Here is a 19967-nt window from a genome sequence, read left to right on the forward strand (position 1 = left end):
AAACATAAGGTTCAGTATTCTATCAGTCTTCATGTACTCAAACATTATACCTGACCAATTAACTAAGACACAACAGACACGAGACACATGCACATACACACATACATACACACATACAAACATACATACTGCACAATACTTTGAGCTTGTGTGTAGTTCTGATCCTCGGTGTTCAATCCGTGTAGAAGTTAACTCTCCAGTCTCTAGACAGGCGGGTTGCAGTGAGGTTGCTGGGTCTAATGGATGAAAGGCATGCGCTCCTTGTTGTCGTTGTCTCCTTCAGGCTCCTCTTCTTCCTCCCCTGCTTCACTGGTCTCTGTGCTGTCACTAGCCATCTGATGGGAAAATTTGCCTTATTATCATTGACACACATACTAAGGTACAAAAGGCACAAAATGGGAGAGACATTGGTGTGAACTTGATATCATGCGGAGCAGCAATGTATAAATGTTTCCTTAGCTAATTGGCAGTTCTATGCAGGGTCTCTACATCTAATATTTTCCCTAAGTTGGATATTGAGGTCACCATGGAAACTACCGCTGTAAAACAGGAGGGAATCCCACTCACTGCTCCCTTACTGTACCTGAAAATGTAAGCACCAGGCATGTTACTACTTTCAAGAAACCTCAGAGGTTTTATAGAGGCTTTGCAATCACGGCACAAATCTCCTAGCAACCACAGCTGGTGCCATCATTGAGGTCCACTGGAGAATTGGCCATACTCATATGATGGCTAAATACTGTATATAACAATCCGGTTAGAAAAAGAGATATATCTGAAAACAATAGCTGTGGTGTGGGAGTAGGTTAATTCACTCATTTTAAAAGTGAAAGTGAAGGGTTTCATATGGTTTAGTAGATTTGCTTCTAAATTTAAGTTTCTGTAACACAGTTCTTGTCGTTTGTCTTAGTCTCTACTTCAAAACACTCTGAGCTGCAGGTTGAGAAGAAGCAGCTCAGTCTACCTGAACAAACAGTTGGTTTTGAGCTTTGTAAGGTGGATACCAGCAAGCAACTATGGCAGTTAATGTTAATGTTAACATACAACTACTGTCCACTACTAGGTACAAGCCATATGATATTGTTGTGAAAATCATGTGTTAACAACACAGTGATCGTTAGTTGACCAGATACTATGGTTAGCTAACTAACAAGCTCATATCCAAACCAAAAATCTATCAAATGTATCAGCGCTGAACTGATCAATTCCCAGTCAACACAGCAAAAAAATTGACCACGTCTATTCCATACTGTTGAGATGGCCAAATTGTAAGTATAGAAATGCAATCAGCTGTTCTCAGCCATACTGGCCCAAGAGCTGAAGAGCTCCAATATGGCCACCACAGGGTGCAATGCATCACCTGAAAGCCCTCTATTGATGCCTGGGCCAGGTGGAAGAAGCCACAACTGGCAACCAGCTGAAGAGCTGCGTTGACTGGAGAAGTTGAACAAGCTGACAAAAGTTGCTCAAATTGAAACATGCATGCACCATCCAGGGCCCATGATGCCTGTAGTTCCAGCAGAGCCAGTATCCTGCCAATGTTACTAGATGTATTAAGATGCCCCATAATGCATTGCAGCTGTGTAACTTCCTTAGACAATGAAGTGCTTGGTGCTGGCAATAGTCCAATTCCAAACATCTACAGAAACTATTTCACAGATAAGACTCGAATGTCATCGATTATTATTAAAATACAAATGAACAAATCACCATCAACAAATATTTTATTACCAAAGGTGTAGGAGACTTTTCAACATCCAGGATGAGTTTTCCTATATTCCCTCGGTCATGAATCCTCTGCATGGCCTCTTTTACCTGAGGATAAAACATAACGATTAACTTACTTTCAACAAGCTGGACTCTTCAGAACTTCTGACATCAACTAGGTAGTCACCAACTGTGATATCAATATAAATATTTTGTTCTAGTGCAGCACTGAGTCCTTTTTTTGAACATGTAAATACATTATTGATTTTATTATTTGGCCTCAAAGTAATTTAAGAAACAAGTGAAATTGGAACAAGTTCTCATACAAAAGGTTATCCCAGGAGATAATACAGGCCCCAAAATCACAAAAAAATCTTATCTTACAATTTCACCCTTCTGGTGTCGAACATGCATACTTTTAGTGTTTTAGTTTTTCAGCTTGGTCACTCAGCTGATCAGAGAGGCAAAGAGGGCAAAGGAGACCTGGCTTGCACACAGTGGAAACAGTGTTGGTTTGGCACTGCACCTCAGATTAATCAGTACCATTCTGCAGAAAAGTCCAAAATGCCCAGCGAAGTCATGTTATATTTCCAATGATGTGTAAACATATACATATAAGCCAGTTATGAGCAGCAACATTTTTCCAGCAATTTTTTCTAGGCCTATATGTAAAGAGGACATTTTACACTTTATATTTCTACTCATAAAATTGGTGAACGATACAGATCTTCTAAAAATGCAAGCTCTCTTTAATGTTTCTCTGCCAGTAACATTGAAGACATTTCAAATAACCTCTTATAATCAATGGAATCCAGACAAAGATCATTTTGCAAAAATATCATCATGGTTAAAAATGGTAAGATAACTTTCAGTCTGATTTTCAGATTCAAAAATGTCTGATCAGTACAAGGACAAGCTCCGCCAGTCAGAATTGCAACAATCTACACTTGCTATGCGACAAAAGCTGAAAGCCATAATTTAGGCTAAATGATGCTGACTCACCCTACTGGGTAATGTTAAAATCAAATGAACACTTCACTGCCTGTACAAATGATCTAAGGAGGTCTATATTAAGCAGAAAAGTGGATAGCGTCTGTCATCGTACAATGAGATTACAGGAGCAATGCAAGCTGTATTGCATGGGAGATTTGATTAGCTGTGGCTTTTGGCTGGCGGTGTAGAGCCTTAGATCCCATCAGCAGAGCTTATGACATTTACAGTTTTTGCTTCACGGAAAATAAAATGAATAACAAACACCTATGCAGTTTACTAGTACAGTTGAACCACACCACTCATACACATTCTCACACTTTATATGGTCCTTTGATATTTGTCAGAGTCATGTCATTACATGAGAATGGTTCAGGATCCTGTCATGGCCATAGATATATTAACCATCACAATATTTCAGCTCACTCTCAGAACTATCGCACTTTAAATTACCTGTTGCTGCACATTCAGTGAAGCTCAAACCAGACTGCATTTAACAGAGTAGATTGTGTGGAGAGAGATACTGCAGTAGGGGGTATTCATTATACACATACTGTATTTCTTATAATGTTCATATTCACTTTTTAAAGTATGCTTACAATTTAAACCAACATGAAATATCCCTGAATTCATCAATCAATAATATTAATGATGATGTAGGTAAATAAACAATGTTAAGGGAGCAAATACGATTCTAACAGAGGTTTTATCTGATTGTAGTGAAAACCTCTAAATCTAACACAGGTGGAGCAGTAAAACTACAGAAATAAGCCACCATGCTCTGTTAACTAGAGCCTTTGTTACTTTACTAACACATTATCAGGCTTATCCAACATTCTCCACTCTCCACTTCATCTCAACCCCCATCTCCTAATCTTTCAGTTCCCTTTTCAAGGCAGATTTAGGGAGTGAGCTATGGGGGTGGAAAAAAGCACATGCATGTATTCAGAATAACCTAAATAGACCACTATGTAGTGAGGCAGAAACTGTATTTCTTCCTGAAACCACGGACACCACGGACACAAATTCACACATGATGGACTAATCAACTCTGAAGTTCACTGAATATCTAAGATAGTACTGCCTGGTCCCAAGCTACATTGCAAACCTTTTAATCACCGTATGAGCAAGAGTGCAGCCAAGATCCACAGGCAGGCCCATTAATCAGTCTGGACTCAAGACTGAAGGTGATTGAGATTCAGGGAGTCTTAGCTGTGGCAAGACCTGCCCAACAAACTTAAAGCTGCACTAGGCAACTTCACACGTTGGCAGCCTCAAATGGCAGTAACTGTTTTACAGACTTCAAAACCCAGAAATCATATAACATGACGTCAGTAAACTGCACACAGCCCACCCATGTTTACCAACACAGCAGGTTTGGGATTGCTTTAGACCAAAGGATACCAAAGGATACCAAAGTGACGAGAGAGACAAAATATCTAACAGCGACTCCAGCTTTTTCTGGACGGAGCGCTCGCTCTCTGTTTAGGAGCAAGTTTTGTATTTCATACTGAACTTTCTATTTGTCACCTCCTGTGGGCGAAGAGGATTTCCTGCCCGTGACCATGCCCAACACCATAATTTCATTTAGCCAAATGTATTGTAAAGCACTAATTAAGGTCAGCTCAGGACTAATTAAGGTTAGCTCAGGACTGTGATGGTATACCTTATAATTGCACCACTTTTGTGATTCTGGTTATGCCGAAACACAAGTAACTTACACTGTGTTGTTGCAATTTCTTTGCTAGAACTACATACTCACCAAAATCTGTCTGAACGATGGATAATGACTAGTGCTGTTGGCAACAAGATCTTGTGTTGGAACTTAAATCAAGTGTCCATTCTTATCAAAGCCCAACAACAAGTTCACCTTTTGAGTGACTGACAGATCAATTAACAATAGTAACCTACATAACATCAATTCTGCTCATGACAGCCTGCGTGAACCTAATTAATCACTGCATGGGGAAAAGTTCACCCATCACAAGGGATTACTGAGGATGCCACATTTTGCTTTCTCATTACAGTCCATGCAGAGACACAACTGAATGTGCCTCTTTGTCTGGAAGCCATTGTGTCATACGCATTCATTTGATTAAAGAAATGGCGCAAACCAAGCCAAGAGCAGAAATAGGTCAGACAGTATTGCAGTACTTTGCTGCTATGTAGCAGTGACGGAGAAGAGAGGGGATATGATCCTCTTGCATTGTGGATGTAATGGGACCTTGCAGGTACTTTGTAGTAGTGGTGGCCAAAAAACAGTGTGAGATAGGCTCAGTTTTATTTCTTATACCATAATAGCCTTTACCTTGGGCCTCCAAGTTATAGAGCAAAGTGATGCACCTCATATTCAGGCAACCTTTCCTTATTCCCTTCCAGTCACATAAACTCTGCAACTTTCATTCCAAGCCAAAAAAGTTTGCCATGGTCAACATTTAAACTAACGCCCCCTGAATTCTCCTTCCAAACACATAAGCAAAGGGGGGCTGCTGCGCCCCTGACACGCCATCCCACTACCTTTTAATGAGATTCCTCATGGGTAATGGTTCCAGTGAATGGCCTGAGCGTTCTGCCAAAGTTTGTTGATAACAGCTTAGGGGAAGCTTCCCATGAAAAATGAAAATCTGAAGAGAGCACATATTTCATCAACGTATTCTCTGTCAGATTGTAACTACAAAGTTAAGGGAGACTTGCGTTCAGCTTCTTGTGGCACATTGCCTGCACTGACTCACCTCATCAGAATGTTTGGAGCATTCTGGGGTGTTTTTTCTGAAACAAATTCCCAACAATGATCGTACTTACAAAAGTAGAAAATCTATGAGTTTTAGATGCTTTGATAGCATTGGGAGCTATTAGGCAAGTTCACATTTCTGCTGAGGCAATGAATGGAGCTTGACTTGTCGGGGTAGATATAAAGTCACTTCTAGCCACTGGAGATGGGTAAAACAGTGCCTGTAATTGTTAGTGATAACTGTTAATGTGTTTTTTGACTTCAATTCCCATGACTCCTTCCCCGTCACCTTAGTGACGTCTAAATCAACAAAAACAGTCAGAGAAACAAAGGGAGTTGTCTTCAAGCCAGGTTACTTTGTGTCATTTTTGCATTGTGTCGCAAACATTTATGGTCATGTGATGATACTGTGGCAACAAACAAAATGTCAAAATAGCTAGCTAACGAAAAATTTGAAATGAGTGGCCATCACTGAAATGTAATGTTACTCTGTAACAGGCTAGCTGACTACCCTAGGCTAATGGCGTTACTGTTACAACCCGGCTTGTATGTAAACATACAGTAAAGATACACAAATCACAAACAATATAGCTACAAAACTAGGCCTAGTCCATTGCTTCTTGCCAAGTTGACTCTACAATAGCAGTATCTGCAGTTCTACTGAAGTTAGCCCACTCGCAAATGAAAGATAACTGTTGGGCAAAGTAGACTGGCGCAAAATGGCAGCCAAAGGCAATGACATGCATTGCCTGTTTGCCAAATATTTAAGCTATATTTATTCATTTCAGGGACAGTGGCAGCCATCTGTTCTTACAAATCACTGTCATTAAAACGTACAATCAACATACCATTTATATTGTAACTGTCATTATGTTGTGTGTCTGATTATTATAGGACTCCAGTCAGGCTAGTGGTGGAGGGTCGACCCCACAGGAGTTGATTCAGCAGTTTGAGTTGGGGTCAGCTATCAGCCAATAACCAATCGGGCGCTTTTTCTGAGCTGAGCATGGATTGGAATGTTATGGAGAAAATGGTGTGTGAAAACATCGATTCATGCATTTAAGGTAAATTGGTGCAAAGTTATTATTGCTCTTGCAACATTTTTGAGATTTCTTAGCTTGTGTGAACTACGAAAGAGCTACCCCAGCTTGGCCTTTTGGGAGCTGCCTACGGTTTAATCTATAGGAGTCCAGGAGTTGATTCCATGCACTCCCACAATTCGAATTCGAGTCAGAAACAACGGCAGAAATTTTGACCTGTGGGCAGGCAGCGAGTCCAGGAACACCTATACAAAAAAATAAAAAAGTCCCATGCTGTTTGGTAGTTCTGCTGCAGACTGGCCGGGCGGCTCCATAGAGGTGTGTGTGGGAGGTGGGACATAAGTTCATCACATCTCATCAGCCCATTTTCTCCCCCCACCAACTTTACTTTGGTACATTCTATCTTTCACTTGACTTGAGTCGACAATAATTGACTGATTGTGGTGTGCATAAATTTGTGACCGACTCGACCTAACAAATGAACATTATGCTATGCTGCCTTCAGGTGCTGTCAGAAATATCATACGAGTTGAACATGCATGAACAATATAAACAAGGGGACAAATACGATGGGGAAAGTTGGGATTTTCTATGATCCCCAAGTTGCAGACATGTGATGTTTAGAGCGTGGACCCCACAACTGTTTTTTGTTTTTTTAAATATATATTTATAAAATTCCAAATTAATTATAATGGTTCTAAAACAAAACAGACTATATGTCTAATGATACTTTGTTCTACATGTGTCAACATGTATTGTAGAAGCAGGGTGGTGGGTGGAGTATCCATGGGTCAGTTTGGGTCAAATTTCCAGGGTGTATTATTATTATTTTTTTTTTATCCCAGTCCGCCACTGCCACTACATGAGGCCCTAGGATAGGCTGGCAACGTAGAGGTTGTGGACTTACACTGCACCTTACTACCTCAAGTCTGACATCTGTTGAGAGGAAAGATGCTTAGTATTTCTATTGTAAAAAAAAAAGTTTGTGCAATAACATTTCTGTGTGATGTTTGCTGTGTTTGTAATAAAAAACCTCTGAAATAGTACTATTGTTTTTATTAGAAAGGCACTTCAACATGTAGGCTAAAAAAACCAAATGGCAATGATAAAGTCAGACAGTCCAAACAATAGGATATTACTATATACAAAACAATCAGTATTCATAAAATGTATCCATCCCTCTGGTTTGCACATACTGCATCTGACAGGCCCCGCTCCAAATTGTGTTTCATCTCCTTGTTGTAATCAGTACATATTCTTAGACAAAGATGAGAAAACAAAAACAATTAGACTTTGCACCATTCATTTTTATATAAAAGACCTAATCACATGCTACTCCACAATCACACATTCTACTACTACTACTACTACTCTAAAATGCAGGCACTGACAACACTCTAAAATTAGCACAGAGAATCTGAAGCCACTAGAGAGAGTTCAAAATATTCTAAAACATTCAAACTAGAGTTGGCTGGAGTTTTCTCATCAACCAGAAGAAGCCGTGCCACCGCATGGAGTTGTTTTTTTCTGAATGCTTCAGCAACTCTCCCTCTCTAGCAAAGCAACCTCGCCACATGGAGAGATGAACACAGAGAGAAACGAACAACACTAATGCGGTGGCTCCTGCTGCTAGGCTAACAACTTATTCATATGGTAAGTGCACTGATGCTACAGCAAATATTCCCTCTGCTAATAATGATTAATAGCAGTTAGAATTTCAGAGTAAACAACTGGCTTATATCAAAGGTTTTTTTTACCTGTTTTCTAATGCCTTTCCGCTCCTTGAGGTCTTTCCCTTAAGTAAAGGCAGCACCGGGATTCATTCTTGTTTTATTGCACAGCTTTTCATTCTCCTGTTTTGCTTGGAGACGTTCCAAAGATCTAAATCTTTTTATCTCGATGGCTGAATTGGTGGAGGCGACGAAGCCGACCCCTGCAGAGCTGCATCTGCCACGCTACACTGCAGCTACTACAATCCAAAATAGCCAGCAGATCGCAGCGTCATTATTGTTTACATAGTGCATGTAACACTTCATTTCCTGTGTGCTGAAAAGATTTCCCGCCACCGGTCATGCCCCACAGCAGGGGCCAGACTGGACCAAACTAGGAGGTGGATTTTGTCTTGTCCTGCCCTAACGCATTCCTTAGATTGAAAAAGCAATATTCTTTCAGGAAAATGTTATGTAATGCAGCTTTAAATGCACAACTTATTGGAAGAAATTGTGAGCAGATGTCAATGTGTCCAAAACATTTGTAAAAAATACCATTTTCCACTCCTTTTCCAGAGCCGCAAAACACATTTTTGATATGCCATGATTTTTCCAGGTTTTCCATGAGCACTGGAACCCTGATTTCAACGGTTTTTGACCACGCTTCACCTGAGCCCACCTTGGGGTGTCTACAGGGCCATATTTGGAAACAACAAGGTTATATTTTTAATCATTTGTTTCCTTTCAGTCAGTACACTCAGTGTATTGCATACCGGTAGGGGATGTCCCAATCCAGCTTTTGAAAAGCAGGAATTAGTGGTCAACATCCGATTTCCCCACAGACAAAACACAAGTGCCACACGAGGGTTCCATTAAATCAACTACTGGACTCTAATACCAGTTAGTCTGATTATAATTATGCGTCCTTTTGAATCTTTCTGGCAGCTGAACTTGGGTGAAATACTGTGGTTAATTTGAGTAGTTTCGAACATGGTACAGCCTGACACTCAAATTTTTTGGTGTTCCCCGCAGCTTTCATCCATATCTGATTTTTTTAATTACTTAAGTTCCTGTCAGCTCTCAGATGATATAGAAGTAGCCCCTATGTGCCAATAAAAAGTCTTTAAACTGCAGCAATTAAAGCTTCAACATGTAGCATATTTACCTCAATATATCATTCTCGAATTAATTTTGATAGCATAATGGCTGTAGAAAAATGAGACCACATTCGTTTTTTAAATGAATATAATTCAGAATTCAAGGGTGTGGATTGTTAAACCACGCATGTGGATTTCAAAAGCGAGAGCATGGGTTTAGACATCGTTTTTTCTTCTACCAAGTGGCCCTTGGCGGGCTCCTTGTGCAGCTCTTTCACCAAGCAGATCTCGAATGATGGAAGATACAATTCGCAACTAGGCATTGAAAGATGAACATCTAATTTAACTGTGACTGAAAATGTATATTGTGGTTGGCAGCGTCCAGATGATTGTCCACACAAACAACAGTACAAGAGTACAGGTAGGCAGCAAAAATAATTGCTCTTGAGTTTCCATGACAAACAATGCACACCCACCTCACAGCAACAAGCCAATGTTCTGAAAACATTTTATATTCAATACATTCTCTACAACCCAATGTGATAACCACTAGCAGATCGTGAATTTAACATTCAATATGTTCTCTGCAGCCCCTATAATCAGAAAGCCAATATACGTAAATAGTGTGCTTATAATAAGCCTGCTTCTCCCGGACTCTTCAGCTTTGGGAAAACAACAGTAAGAGACGGACTTAGAGTTTGCAGAAATGGAGAGTGAAGTGACTGATGCATGGCCTATCAGGCTTTGTGTGGGTGTGCAATAATTGTAGAACAGGAAGACGCAACCTACCCACCATCTGTGGACGAATGTCCAACAACAGCTGACAATACCTCACAGAAAAAAAGCAGTGACAAACAACAGATTTACTCGCCGTCCAAGATGTTTACATAACACCTTTTCAAAAATCCCTGCTGGTCTCTTCCCTGTCATCTCCTTTAACGTTACCATTCTGGCCATGTCAGCTTGGACATGATGATCGTTTGCCTACACTGTCAGTGTTACACCCTCCGACCCGCAACCCCAGTCCCTTACCTCCTCCAGCGCCCATAGGGAGTCCACCACCGGCTTGATCTTCTTTTGGTTGTAGAGAGACAGGAGTTTTTCCATCACTGCCTTCACGAGGCTACATCTCCCCTGCTTGAAGAGGAGGTTGAGGAGCGAGAATCCCGCAATGACTTTGTTCTCCTCATAGAGTTTAATAGGATTCACTTTCTCCACCTGCCACCACTGGACAAACAAACCAGAGAGACACATTCATCCTGAGTGACTCATTTGTGTTTGCGTTTCATTTGCCATGAAATGTTCATTAGGTAGTAATAGGGTGCTTTTTCCTTCAAATGCTGATGGCAGACTGCATCTCTGACTCACAGATTTTGCAAAGCTGAAGAAACTCTTTGTTTCCCCAGTTACCATGTTTGATGCGCCTGAAAAAACAAAAATAAAAGGATTGCTGAATGCAGTGCAAATGGCTGGGCAGAGGTGACTGGTCAATAATAGACGGCCAGGAAGGGTGTAGGGTTGAGGTGGGGGAGGAATAGTTGGCACCTTTAGACCTTTAGATCTGTGCAAGCACGCCCTGGCACATCTCCAGTACGACTACAACTAATGAATTCTTCTCTTTGTAATGCTGTTAATCAATTCATAATGTGCATGTAACAGAACTCAAAGGCTGTCAGACACATCTGAGGCCTGACAGAAACTGAAGTAATTAAAAGAGATCAGCTATGGATGGTAGCTCTGAGGAATAATACGCATTTTAATGGCAGGCTACGGAGTATCATGCTCTATTCAAATGAACCTCAATATTTCACACACAGCCCAGTTGCCAGTAAGATTCAAGAGGATGCATAATTGACTAGACTAACTAATGTGCTGATGGAGAAGTATCAGAATCTAATTGCTGAGACTGACATCAAAGTTGAAGCACATGACTAAAATTCGACTAACATGTGACACTTTAAGTTATTTCCACTCTGAACATATAACGGTTATGTTTACAGATATAAGCCAAAGCATAAGTATGATCCTCACCATACAGGATGTAAGTTCCAAGTGGCTTCAGCAAACCCAGGCCTTTCCCCGTGTTTTCTCCACACAGGCAGTCCAAGACAATGTCTACTCCCTCTGGAGAGATCCTAAAATATAAAGACCGAAATAAAGGTAAAGTCCGCTGTAAAACTGAATTCACATAAATCAATCAACATCAAAACAGCATAATCTGAACATGTCAACGTGAACATGAACATAATCTATAAACAACTTCTTCAGCAGCTCAGGTAAAGCATAATTCAAGGCCAACTTTATAGATAGTAACACTGGCCAGAGTCATTTAGTGACAGTGATATGGGCATATTGTTTCCTGCTTCGTGACTGTGGGCACTACAGTGAAATAAAGCTAATTGGATGTAAAATTTAAAAAAAAAAGTTCACAAAGTCAGCCTCTGATTCATTGTCATGGGAGCAACTTCAGGTTTTGTCACATGATCACAGATTTAAGCACTGGCTCTATTGATTATAGAAGATGGATTTAGCTTTTACGAACTTCATGTCTACCTGATTACAAGCAACCGAAGGTGAACACCCCATTAGCAGCCAATCAATACATTAGCCTTGCAGTATACACCCAACACCCCCCGCCCCCCCCCACATTTTCTCCTTTGTTGTGGTTATAGGATTCTTTATCAACAGCTTATTGAAGTTTAACAACGACCACATTGCTGTTCTTCAGTGACACATTTCATATCATGTGACAAAACAGTTATGTAAATATTGGACAAAGAATCAATCGAACAAGTTTCCCATAATGAGAATCATTAAAAAGAATGTGAAAGAATGAAAGGTATGTAATGATCAAGGGGACCCTAATTCCTTACTTTCTGCCTTGTGGCCCTGGACACCTGCTTGGCTAAACTGCTTGGCGGTCTTGTGATGCCCATGGTCTTGCCTTTTGTAAAAAGACTAATTTAATTTTACTTTGCTCTTGATCCTGAGAAGAATGTGTGGGCCAGAGAGATGAAAGGTGTATTAATCCACTACCACTGGTGACATGTAGGCAGAAAGCATGAAACAATCAGTACTGATGAAATCAATGTTTGAATCTCTATGCATTGTGACCTGAAGAACAGCCATTTACCACATTGCATATAGTATATGTATCGTATATGCACCCTGGTTAAGTGACTCACCTTCACATTATGAGCAACAGTGTTACCAAATGGTCTAACGCTGAGGAGGCAGCGTCCTAATGGATTTCACTTTGATAATCTAAAGCTTTTTTCAGAAAAAAATAAAACTTTACAGCACACTTCCAGCAAATTTCACACAATGTTTAGCAGAAGCTGACTTTTTTATGTGCAAACTGATTTGACAACAAGCTGTGTTGTGAATGGAATCTGTATGGTATCAGCGCTCAGCCCTAATTGGCTCAGTTGTTCCACGTTGCAGTACAAGCCTCCGCCCTACACAATGCTGTTGCTCTCTGAGATGAGCTGTGTGTTGCCATGGGGACCACAGCCACACAAGACCAAATAAGGCAACAGGTAACATCTGCATCCTTGCAGAGCCCTCTATGCTCAGTGTGGTCTATGTTATCACATTAGTCCACATTAATCACATGCTACAGCGAACCGGTGCTTGATGATGGTTTCAAATTCAATCTCATTTTAAAAATTAACCAATTAGAGCGCTGCCAAAATATATTGTGCGGAACTGATTATTGCATCTTCATACTCAGAGCAAATACCATTAAATAAACATTAATGAAAGAAACATTTCTGTTATAGTACAGACAAAGTTTCCATCCTTACTTTTTGACCTCTTGTACATAATCGATATTCCTGTCAAAGAGGTGAGTCACAGAGTCTCTGATGGCTACATGTTTGAAACATGAGGCAATCCCAAAGACAGTGACATTGGGCACAGTGGAGCACAGCTGAGCCACAGCTTGACCCTGAAAATAACAAACAGTCACAACAGGTTATCAGGGACGGAGAAACAACAGAGGGATTAACTCTAAATGCACCAGTATCAAATGAAGGCCATACAGAATCCACCATCAAAACATACACACACATTCATAAAAGAAATGAGATACAGTGTGTAGAAGGGATGCAAAGTAGAATTTTTAGTTCTGTGTTTGTGTCACTGAATCAGAACTGGCTTTTGAATAATTCAAGATTTCTTGCTTTGATTTCAAACAAACTTTAATAACTTTAGATGGAAGTTCAGTTTTCTGGAAAGAACTGCCCTAAAATAAGAAATCATATATATTCCAGTATATATTTTCAGTTATGTAAAATATCAACAGCTGGAGCAAGTCACAGCTAAACTTTTAGTTTTCATATTTGGCAGGCTGGGTCATGTGCACAAGCTAGTTGTGAGGGGCCTTCAGATGCTGGTCTCCCTAAAAGAAGGGCCAAGCAGTTAGCGAGGTATTGTTCAGTATCTGCTATCATTGGTAGCCGCTCAATATGGAGGAGGCGTTTTTTTTTTTTTATACCCATGAAGTGGATACTGTCTGTTATCTTTCGACCTGCCACTGTTTTCATCCTATGTGTATGCAACAATGTGGTTGCCAATTAGGCACTTATGTAACTGACTGACTCAATATCTGACTGCATTAATAGTGTTTATGTATGTATGTATGCTTGTATTTATGTGGACATAAATAAATCTTTCATCTGTGTATGTGTGTTTGTGTGGGGTTGCGTGCATGGTCAAGCCCTATTCTTCAGCCCAAAAGCTCTAAACCCTTCAGATACTGTGACAAGTCTGGTTTCCTTGAAAGGAAATCCACATTTCAGCACTGATAACATTTATAACATAACATTCTTTAGAGACATTTCCACTCTGTCCATTCTACCTGAATCATTTAAGGAATGGACTTACTACACCACCTCCGGCTGAGTGGACCAACACTGACATCCCCTCTCGAAGATTGGCAACCTCAAATAGCATCATGTACGCAGCCACGAAGTTCAGGGAGAAGGCTGCAGCCTCGGGAAAAGTCATTTCATCTGGCATCTTGTAGACAAAATCCACTGGTGTGCAAACCACTTCTGCCCAGGCATTGTAATTCACAAAAGCCATAACTCTGTCTCCTATCTGAAAGAAAAATGTAAGTGTAGCTGGATAACAGGCATACCAGCAACGGTGTAACATTTATGTTGCATTTGGGAGAAAGTTACTGGTTTATGTATCTATGCGCATGCATATCAGATTATTGTTTACATGCACATATCCCTATATTTGTTGATGTAAAATAAACTAATTGCAGTGGTTCTGAAGTTGATTAGTGTAGATACAGATTAATACATATATCACTGTAGTACAGTTTTGTAATCCATAAATTCACTAACCTCAAATCCCTTTGTGTTTTCACCGACCGACTCTACTATTCCTGAACACTCAAACCCCGGGACCACAGGAGGTTTTGGAGGACTGTCGATGGTCCCCTGGCGCACCATCAGGTCCAGGAAGTTCAAACCACTGCAACAGTAGGATCTGACTTCAGTTTTTGTTCACATTTTAATTGCTTTGACTTAGATGAAAATTAGTTCATACAGCAGAGCTTTCCCTGCATGTCAACTATTTAATCATTAGTACTTAAATTTGGTATGAGCTGTTGATAGTTTTACAACTGCCCAAAAACATACAATTTATTTAACTATCAGCAGTCAGTCACAGGCTTTGAAACAAAATGGCTTGCCTCTTGCTGGAAGTACATTTTAATATTCTTGAACTCTGAGTTTGCCAACCTAAAGCACTGGCTAGGTTGTCATCTTCTGCAATTAAATAAATTCATGTTAAATAGAATATATAGGCCTACTGTAAATGTAGCAGAGCAAATCAGTGATGATTTAAAATGAGTAAATCTTAAAATGTATTCCTTGGTCCAGGTTTTGCTGGGTAAGCAGCAGGCTCCAGCAGCCAGGCGTTAGAAAGGACCTGTGGCTTCATGACTGCGATATTTCCCAGCCTTATTCTGCACTGAAGCAGAAGTCAGAAGGCTACAGTAAAGCGTGGGAATCTCGGAGTGGGTAGGAGAGCACAACAGAATCTGTTAATCACTACATACACATAAAATCCTGCGAGCATCACCTGCTGCATCATTGCAATATCCCCCCACATATTTACCATGCTTTGACACGGATTTTCACTTCACCCTCCTGAGGCTCGGGCATTGTCTTCTTGGTTACCCTGAGTTTGTTGAGACCTCCAAAACCCGCCAGTATCACCGCTCGCATCTCTTTGGCATCAACTGATGATGATTCCATGTTTTCTGCTTCTTTTCCTAAATTCTTCTCTATCATATGCTCGGTTTCCTCCGTCATATCTGCTCCTTCTTTAGCCATGTCGGCGACCTGCTCTGCTGCTCCTCCTCACCGCTTCAGGGACAGGAATGATCTGGTGCGCAGTCTGTACCGTGGAGTCTGCCAGGCGCCGCGGATGCTTTAGTGCCCATGTAGCCTGAAATATATTAACTTAATTGGTTTAGTCGCGGCCATACCTGAAATTAAATTCATACATTCGTGAATAATCACTCAGATTATGTTTCATTATTCCAATGATAAGCGACAAAAGTTTACCATACCACAGTTTTGGAATATAGTTGGTCTTACACTGTATGTCCGCAAAGAATTAAAATATGCAGTGCACCATCTGCTGGTGAAGTTTTGAAGAGATCGAACCATTATTTACTCTCTATGACTAACATTAATCATTATCTGTCACCTGCCGAAAGCATGGTGCCTTCAAGTGCTCTTGGAAATACAGTATAGTGAGCATCCCCCCCCCACCCTAACACCCCTTAACCCAGCCAGGGTCCCCATATCATGTATGGCTATGTCTTTTGTGTATCCTTGTGTCTTGTTTGTCTTGCATGTGAACTTTGGTGCTCTACAAATAGTTGAGTAAATTACTAAAGTTATTTTCATAAATTTAGCAAACGTGTTATAACGAGGTAGCATGTTGGGCTTGTTATTTTAGTGTTTTTGTGTTAAGTGATTCTGGCGGGCGAAGGCATCAGGTGGAAGTGGGTGGAAGTCGTTGGACTATACACTCGACAGACATTACATTTTAAATTCAACAATTTTTATAGTTATCAAGCCTACCTAAGTTTGTTCTCACCACTTGTAAATAATCGTGGAAAATGACACAGTTCAATAGCAACTGTGAACTTCCGTTGTCTCCCTCCAGCCTTCAAAATAAAGTCTCTCGTCTCACCGACTCAAAAAACATAATTGATGTTTATCGTAACGGTCGGAATCGAATAAGGCTTCATATTTGGCCAACAACTTTTATAGTCATTAACTATACCTACGTTTGTCCCATTGCTAGTACGTAATAGTGGAAAAATCACTCTTGTTGACATCGCTAGGGTTAGCATTAGCAACCCTACACTTCCGCTTTGTCTCCACATAGCCTTCAAAATAAAAGTCTCTCGTCTGCCACACCTCTCAGACAACCACACTGATGTTTATAAATGCAGAAAAATATTCCAAATGAAACATTAACTACATTTGTGTTCATGCTTTAATCAGTTAAATATACATCCTTTAATAGTCCCTGAAATTTAGTGTACACAGGCATTATCAATGCATAAGAAGAATAAATACAATGCATGCATCACCTGCATTGCAACCTAATGCATCTAAAATGGAATGATCCAGCAGTAAGAGATTAATACAGTAACGCATTAAATGTGACAGTAATGCATTACATGTGACCACAGTGTCCATTGTATGGTAAAACAATGCTGGACAAAAAACATTTTTTCCCCAATTAAAGACAAGCGTGCATAGCGATTTTCTGATACTCATGGAAACATTTAGTAGGACCACTTATCATTACATCAACATCCCCTTGGGTAGACCACATGATGGAAAGAACCCTACATGACTTGACATTTTACTAATGAATCGCAGCATGCTGACAATGTCTTTTGTGCACATCATAGCCTTCCAAAGCTTGGAACTTGCAAATTACCTGACTATAAGATATCTCACAGTTTAAAAAAAACCAAAACAAAACAATATCTTAGTCTCATCTTAAATTTATTACACAATTCACACTGTTAAATGTGGAACTGCCAGCATGTTCCTCAGAGCAATTATACCACTGGCACATTAACAATTCTCATGAAATGCACTCACTACTCGATCTCCTCATATTAAAACTTTACATTCACTTTGGTTGGGGTGGCCATGGGATGGGAAAGGGCTGTGGGTCAACAATTAATGGAATGTCTTGCTCTAATGTTTTGGAACATCTGTGAATATTCGCAGTCCATGCATTCCTTGAATCTCATCCTTGAGTGCCTGTGGAAGAGAAAATAGGGCAGGTCATGAACAAAATTACACAATACTACAATAATAGGTTTATGTACATGTGACAGACTGGATTCAAACCCAAATTTCTCGAGTTTAAACATCTACCAGTCCTCTTATTTTCACCCAGGCCAGTGGAGCTAATGCTTCACTTAATTTAAAATCCCAGGTCTTCCATGCAAGAAATTAAACATCTATACGTCTACTGTAAGAAGTCAGACAATCTACAGACAATCTACATGTAGAAATGTAGATTGTATGCTTGTATATATGGTCTTTGTCTGTGGATTAATTTGTGTGCTGTCACGCATCATATTTCAGACGCCACTGATTGAATTTGGACTAAACTTGTGGGAATGATGCATCTCGCCATCATCTCGCCTCATCTCACCGCTGTGTTCACCCCCATTAGGCCAACCAGTGTAATTTGCAAGGACAGCTGGATGTGTGTAGTTTCATGTCAATCGGACTTGATGGTTAGGGCAGGAGTTAGGGCCTTTCAAAGATAGAAATTTTTACCTTTAATTATAGCGCCCCCAACAGGCCACGTGTGAAGATGTATCATCCTTACAAGTTTTGTCAAAATCAGGCCGGTGGTGTCTGAGATGTCACCTCAAATATCACGTTTGACAGATAGACACAGCCCAATCCATAAGACACAAACGTAAGTATGAGTTTAAGTAAAAAGAATAAAACAAAAGACAAAATTATTATTGCTGCCAAAAGTAACACTGCACCAAAAACCAGAGCTACTTGTGGACTGCACCCTCATCCTGTAGTGACACAGGTAATACACTGGGCTAATCATTATGACAGTTTACCTGATTGACTAGTTGGTGTTGTTGAATGGTCCTTTTTCCTTTAAACTCGTTGGACTCTATATGGATCTCATACATGGCACCACAGCCACCTAAAGGCAGACAGACAGACGGACATGAATAGGATGCGATACCTTAACTCTGACCAAACCATGGTGAACACAACAAAGATTTAAATATGGATGAACTGATCAGGGTTATGGGGATGATTCCAATGACCATTTCTTTATCAGTGTGATTCTCGGATCACTGATCCGATCAACAATTGAAATTGATTTTTTATGCGATATACTCACAGCAATGTAATGCTGAGTATGTTTAGGTAGCACTGGCAAAGTTTGAAACTTAGTTGATAGCTGAAATTGAACATATCATTTTCTAGGAATGTAACAAAGGTTTGTGATATGAAATTTTGCAATACAAGAATTTGATGATATGCATAGTGTAACTGAAAACATGTTTGAGTTCAGCTACAGTCTAATATCTAAGAAATGACGTTCAGCATGTTGTGTGGTCCTATCATAAATATACGATTCCTGACCTGTGTTGTGAGAAGTTATCACAATCAGTTGAACCTTTTGAGAATTGAGTGTATTTGTTTCTCTCATTGAGGGTTTGCATGTGCATCACTGTTTCTGTGTGTGTGTGTGTGTGTGTGTGTGTGTGTGTGTGTGTGTGTGTGTGTGTCTGTGGGGGAAACCTATAGTCACCCTGTTTGTGGTTTGCATGTATCGTGATGATGTCAAACTGTGAACCCAGTATCATATACTGAACCAAACCGTTAGCTGAATGTATCACTACATCCCTAGTATTTTATGAAACAGCTAGATGCTGGCCAGTTTGGATACCCCCCTTCATTCACCCAAAGTTAGGCTAGCTAATTTAGGAACGTAATGATCCTGACTAAATTGAGCTGCAATTAGGATCAGTCTCTGTAATGGCAAATCCCTAGATTCAAGGCCACCCACAGTGAGGCACAGGCAGGCTGGGTGACGCATAGCTTAACACTGGATCCTCCTAGTTTTGGGCATTAATCACTCCCCATATCATGTGGTCAATCTCTGGGATTCGTACGGTGTAGGTGTGCAGCTACCTGTATTTTACAGTACCTGATATATCCACAACTTTGAGCGACGAGGCTAACGGAAACTTCTCTTTAAGTATATCAGCAATGCGGACCTCTCCGTCTGTTTGCGAGGACAGACATCTCCGCACCTGTCCAGACAAAACAACCTACAGGGACAAAAACAAAAACAAAAACAAAAACAGGGTCCAGTGAGCGACAGTGGAAAGTTAGCAAACTGTTGTTAGCTAGCGTTAACATTTAATCTGCTGTCATTAAGTTTCGTCCTCGGCTTTAAACTGCCGCGCAATAACAGTTTCATATACTACGCATTTACTTGATTAATGCGAAGAAACCGGGTAACAGATATCATATTGCTGGTCAGGTGCTGTTTTCAAGTCAACCCTTTTTATAATGTAGCGTCACTGTAGTCATGAGGAGGTTATAAAATCCACTACAAGTCATGCCCTCGGCTCCGCGCACAC

General features: G+C 40.3%; 2 protein-coding genes across 2 annotated transcripts; both read right to left on the reverse strand.

Moving 5' to 3' along the window:
- Nucleotides 1-236: 236 nt before the first annotated feature.
- Nucleotides 237-15627, reverse strand: vat1l (vesicle amine transport 1-like). Its single transcript, XM_071515845.1, has 9 exons — nucleotides 15410-15627; nucleotides 14632-14761; nucleotides 14162-14377; nucleotides 13081-13223; nucleotides 11306-11409; nucleotides 10643-10698; nucleotides 10307-10501; nucleotides 1732-1815; nucleotides 237-335 (listed from the first exon to the last, which is right to left on the reverse strand). The coding sequence occupies exons 1-9, from the start codon at nucleotides 15625-15627 to the stop codon at nucleotides 237-239; spliced, it is 1245 nt and encodes a 414-aa protein (XP_071371946.1).
- A 1175-nt stretch (nucleotides 15628-16802) lies between these two features.
- bola3 (bolA family member 3) lies at nucleotides 16803-19967 on the reverse strand. The gene is made up of 4 exons (XM_071515825.1): nucleotides 19820-19967; nucleotides 19529-19652; nucleotides 18423-18511; nucleotides 16803-17592 (listed from the first exon to the last, which is right to left on the reverse strand). Exons 1-4 carry the CDS (start codon nucleotides 19853-19855, stop codon nucleotides 17527-17529), a joined length of 315 nt encoding a protein of 104 aa, XP_071371926.1. The 5' UTR covers nucleotides 19856-19967; the 3' UTR covers nucleotides 16803-17526.

Source organism: Centroberyx affinis, unplaced genomic scaffold (genome assembly GCF_046629955.1).
Source record: "Centroberyx affinis isolate AG114_WGS23_722 - 3 ecotype Tasmania unplaced genomic scaffold, CSIRO-AGI_Caff_v1 ptg000369l_1, whole genome shotgun sequence".
NCBI classification, from domain to species: Eukaryota; Metazoa; Chordata; class Actinopteri; order Beryciformes; family Berycidae; genus Centroberyx; species Centroberyx affinis.

Coding starts and splice junctions, on each gene's coding strand:
- vat1l (XM_071515845.1), bottom strand. CDS start 15,627: ATGGCTAAAGAAGGAGCAGATATGACGGAGGAAACCGAGCATATGATA. Junction 11,410..13,080: donor TATGTACAAGAGGTCAAAAA/GTAAGGATGGAA, acceptor TTTATATTTTAG/GATCTCTCCAGAGGGAGTAG. Junction 1,816..10,306: donor CCCTATGGGCGCTGGAGGAG/GTAAGGGACTGG, acceptor TTTTATCCTCAG/GTAAAAGAGGCCATGCAGAG.
- bola3 (XM_071515825.1), bottom strand. CDS start 19,855: ATGATATCTGTTACCCGGTTTCTTCGCATTAATCAA. Junction 19,653..19,819: donor GGTTTCTTCGCATTAATCAA/GTAAATGCGTAG, acceptor TTGTCCCTGTAG/GTTGTTTTGTCTGGACAGGT. Junction 17,593..18,422: donor AACACCAACTAGTCAATCAG/GTAAACTGTCAT, acceptor TCTCTTCCACAG/GCACTCAAGGATGAGATTCA.